The sequence below is a fragment of the Primulina eburnea genome, chromosome 9 (genome assembly GCF_022965805.1).
Source record: "Primulina eburnea isolate SZY01 chromosome 9, ASM2296580v1, whole genome shotgun sequence".
NCBI lineage: Eukaryota > Viridiplantae > Streptophyta > Magnoliopsida > Lamiales > Gesneriaceae > Primulina > Primulina eburnea.
In genome coordinates this window covers 6,159,550-6,164,349 of record NC_133109.1, presented here as the reverse complement: position 1 = coordinate 6,164,349, position 4,800 = coordinate 6,159,550, and the positions used below count along the sequence as shown (strand labels likewise).

Here is a 4,800-nt window from a genome sequence, read left to right as displayed (position 1 = left end):
CGATCGGGGCCGCACCCTTTTGTTATATGCTCGAGCCATCCTCTTCTGATAGGCAGCCATCTGAACAGCTGCTCGGTTTCTCTTTTCCTCTATGAGGTCCAAATCCATGGCCCTTAATTCATCATTATTCAACCCATACCCTATCACCCGAGCACTTTCTTGTCCGATTTCCGCTGGCAAGACGGCCTCAGTACCATATACAAGGTTATAGGGTGTTTCTCCAGTTCCTGTCCGAGCTGTGGTTCGGTAAGCCCACAATACGCTAGGTAATTCATCAACCCACTTTCCTTTGGCAGAGTCCAGACGTGCTTTAAGAGCGTGCACAATGGATCTGTTAGTGACCTCGACCTGTCCATTACTCTGAGGATAAGCCACGGATGTGAATATCTGCTCTATCTTCATCTCTCTGCACCATTCTCGAATTTTGGAGCCGCAGAACTGTCTCCCATTGTCAGATATAAGTCTCCTTGGTATCCCAAACCGACATACCAGGTTCTTCCATAAAAATTTTAAGACTTCTCCTTCAGTAATTTTGGCCAACGGTTCTGCTTCCGCCCACTTAGAGAAATAGTCGACTGCTACCAATAAGAATTTTCTTTGTCCTGTGCTTATGGGAAATGGTCCGACAATGTCTATGCCCCATTGATCAAAAGGACAAGGGGAAATCACTGACCTCATAAGTTCGGCTGGTTGCCATTGTAAATTAGCATGTTTTTGACAATTATGACAGGACCTCACCACCTTTAGCGCATCCTTTTTCATAGTTGGCCAGAAGAAACCTGCCATCAAAGCCTTTCGAGCCAAAGCTACGCTTCCCAGATGGTTACCACAGCATCCTTCATGGACTTCTCGAAGGACATAATCAGCTTCTTCCGGGCCCAAGCATTTCAAGAGAGGTCTAGAAAAAGACCTCTTATACAATGTCCCATCTAAGAGCGTGAAACGGAGTGCTCTCCTTTTGACTTCTCGAGCCCTTTTTGGTTCAGCTGGGACTTTCCCATCACATAAGTATTGTTGAACCTCATACCTCCAATCTTCTTCTATCATCTTTACTTCTCCTGCCTGAAGATGGTAAATTTGAGAGATAAGCTCTTGTCCGACTAGTTCTGACCCCGTGGGATGATCAAGAGAACTGGCCATCTTGGCCAATCTATCCGCTTTCTCGTTCTCAGTTCGAGAAATTTGTTTCAGGATTAACTCGGAGAAGTCCTCCTTAGCTTTTTCAATAGCTTGGGCGTATCTCATCATTTTTTCATTTTTCACCTCAAACTTGCCTTTGCTTTGCTGTATTACCAATTGAGAATCAGAATAGAGTACGGCCCGAGTAACACCCATGCTTCGGGCAGCCCTTAGCCCTACCAAAACTGCTTCGTATTCGGCCTCATTATTGGAGGCCCGGAAGTCCAGCCTCACCGCTACCTCAGTTTCTTCTCCCCAAGGAGATATCATCACGATTCCGACCCCACTCCCTGTTCGACAAGAAGAACCATCTACGAAAATCTTCCATTGTTTCTCCTCCGATACTTGCACAATCTCCACCAGAAAGTCTGCTAAAGCCTGGGCTTTAATTGCAGTTCTGGGCTCAAACTTGATATCATATTCACTGAGCTCGGTTACCCACTTAATCAATCTTCCTGAGGTATCTGGATGTGAGACAATCTTCCCCAAGACGCTGTTGGTGAGGACAGTGATAGGATGCGATAGGAAATACGGCCTCAATTTTCTGGCCATGATGATGAGGGCCAATGCCAACTTTTCCTGAGTCGTATAATTGAGCTCCGCTCCCTTTAAAGCGTGACTCACAAAATAGACCGGCTGATGAACTGCATCCTCTCTTCTGACTAGAACCGAACTCGCATCCTGGGGTGTGACTGCTAAGTACACAAAGAGCTCTTCTCTAGGGACGGGTTTGTTCAAGACAGGGAGTTCCCTAAGATAAGCTTTCAGCTCCTGCAATGCTTTTTCACTCTGATCGTTCCACTCGAAATTTTTAGTTTTCCGAAGTACCTTAAAGAAGGGGAAACTTCGATCAGCGGATCGAGATATGAACCGGGCTAGAGCGGCAACTCTCCCTGTCAATCGCTGTACTTCTTGGATGTTTCGAGGAGAACCCATAGAGGATAGTGTTTGCACCTTTTCTGGATTAGCCTCAATGCCTCTGCGAGTCACCATGTACCCCAAAAACTTCCCCGTCTGAACCCCGAACACACACTTGCTAGGGTTCAGCTTCAGCCTGTACTCCCGCAAAGTCTGAAATGTTTCATCCAGATCTGTCACAAACTGATCGACTGCCTTGGACTTGATCAATATATCGTCCACATAGACCTCAACGTTCCTCCCAATCTGCTTTTTGAAGACCTTATCCATAAGCCTTTGATATGTAGCACCGGCATTCTTTAACCCGAAGGGCATTACTACGTAACAGAATGTTCCTTCGGATGTGATAAAACTGACCTTGCTTCTGTCTTTTTCCGCCAAGGGAACTTGGTGATATCCTTGATATGCATCGAGAAAACAAAGGAGCTCGTGTCCTGTCGTAGAATCGACCAATTGATCTATCCTTGGGAGAGGATAACAGTCTTTAGGGCAGGCCCGGTTTAAGTCGCGGAAATCCACACACATCCGCCATTTTCCAGCCGATTTAGGAACTAAGACCACATTAGATAACCATGTCGGGAAATGGATTTCTTGAATGTGTCCTGCTTTTAATAAATCTTGCACTTGCTCCTTGATGATAGCGTCTTTTTCAGGGCCGAAGTGCCTCTTCTTCTGAATCACAGGTCGGCATTCGTCCAAGATATTCAACTTATGCTCCATCACCTCCCTCCTAACCCCTTGGAGTTCGGACGGAGACCAAGCGAATATATCTTTATTCTTCTCCAAACACTGGACCAATCGTTCTTTCAAGGACTCTTCCAAGGCTCGGGCTATCCTCACGACTCCGGATGGGGGTTTTAGGATAAGCTCCTCACACACGTCCTCTGAAGTAACCTCTCCTGCTTCTTCGATTAGATGTAGTTGATCGAATCCCCTGGATTCAGGTCGACTTGGATGTTCAATTTTGGCCGACTTTTGCTCAACCCTTACTTCTTCCACATAACATTTTCGAGAAATCTTCTGATCTCCCCTAACCTCTCCTACAGCTTCTCCGACAGGGAACTTGATCTTCTGGTGCAGAGCCGAGGCAATTGCCATGAAAGCGGCCATGGCTGGTCTCCCCATAATAGCATTATACGATGAGGGGGCATCAACTATCACAAAGTTGATGACCCGGGTCTTTCTAACATCCCCACTCCCAGAGAGAGAGGGAGATTGACGACCCCAAGGGGGTGTATTGCATGGCCCGTGAATCCAAACAAAGCCGTGGAGATAGGCTTTACCGTATATTCGCCCAAGTCCATCTGATCCATCGCTTCTTTAAACAGAACATTGACAGAACTTCCGGAGTCCACAAAGATACGAGCCACCTCATAATTGGCGATCATAGCTCGGATAACCAAAGCATCATTATGCGGGTCGGCCACTCCCTTCATGTCCTCGGGTCCAAAAGAAATTATCGGTCCGGAGCGTGTTTGAGTGCTACTAATCTCCATGTTTTCCAATCTCCGGCTGCTAGCTTTCCTGGCCCGGTTGGAGTCTCCGTCCGTAGGCCCACCCGATATCATATTAATTACCCCGCGAGGGGGTAATTGCTCACGAGGTTCTGCCCTCCGCATATTCGGGTTAGAATTTTGAAAGTTTTCCCTTTGATTCGGAGCCCTCCTCCTTTCAGGATCATTTTCCTCCCGTGTTCTCTTAGGGGGTCGGTACCCACCACCCGTACTGGCTAGAATTGCTTTCATTTCTGGATCTCTCTGGATGATCCGTTCTATTTCTTGATTCAAGTGATGACATTCATCGGTAGTATGACCATAATCCTTGTGAAATTCACAATACCTTTCTGACCTGGGATTACGAGGTCCTCTGTCACTACTCCGAGGTCTTCGAATGAGTTGTCGCTCGTCACACAGCTCCAATGCTCGAGATTTGTTGACTTTCAAAGGTGTGTAAGCAGCGAACTGCCCAAGCAACGTAGGTGGTTCGAAACGCCCGACCCTTGGTACAATGTGGGTGTGTCGAGCATCTCGTGTAACCTTGGCTAAGGTCTTTGGTTCACTTCTCCTAGCCATCTGTACTTCTTCCACGTTCATGTATTTCTCGGCTTTGGCCAACAGTTCTTCAAAAGTAGTCGGAGGTTTCTTTACCAATGACTTGAAAAAGTCACCACCTCTTAGCCCTTGTGTAAAGGCGCTTATTAGTATGTCCGGAGTAGCTGAGGGAACATCGATGACCATCTTGTTAAACCTCTTAACGAAATTTCGTAGGCTTTCTTGTTCTTGTTTAACATTGAATAGACTCAGAGCCGTCAATGGATGCTTTTTGCTACTAGCAAATTGGTGGAGAAAAGCCCTTCCGAAGTCTTGAAAATTGCTGATGGTCCCCGGCAGAAAGTCTTATATCCTGAATGCCCTTCACCATGAAAATGTACACGATATTAATAGTGGTTGAGGGGACTTCTTACCATATTGAGCCGAAGTCTATTTTAGGTAAATTTCCTTATAAAATTAAACTCTTCTCCAATCACTGCAAGTTAGGGCCGGACCTCTCGCCACCTCTAATCACATGGAGAAATTCCGGCCTGATCCCTTGTCGCCTCTAATCACACGGCGAGATCCTGGCACATTCAAGGCTCATTTACGCCTTTTATTTTTGACAAAGTTATTAAGATATAGGCAGATTACATGGGCTTGAGATTCGTAA

The 4,800-nt window shown here is 46.3% G+C and overlaps 1 protein-coding gene across 1 annotated transcript; it reads right to left on the bottom strand.

The window, feature by feature from the left end:
• Positions 1-3,254: 3,254 nt before the first annotated feature.
• LOC140840691 (uncharacterized) lies at positions 3,255-4,334 on the bottom strand. The gene has a single exon (XM_073207864.1). It carries the CDS (start codon positions 4,332-4,334, stop codon positions 3,255-3,257), a length of 1,080 nt encoding a protein of 359 aa, XP_073063965.1.
• Between the last annotated feature and the right edge of the window lie 466 nt (positions 4,335-4,800).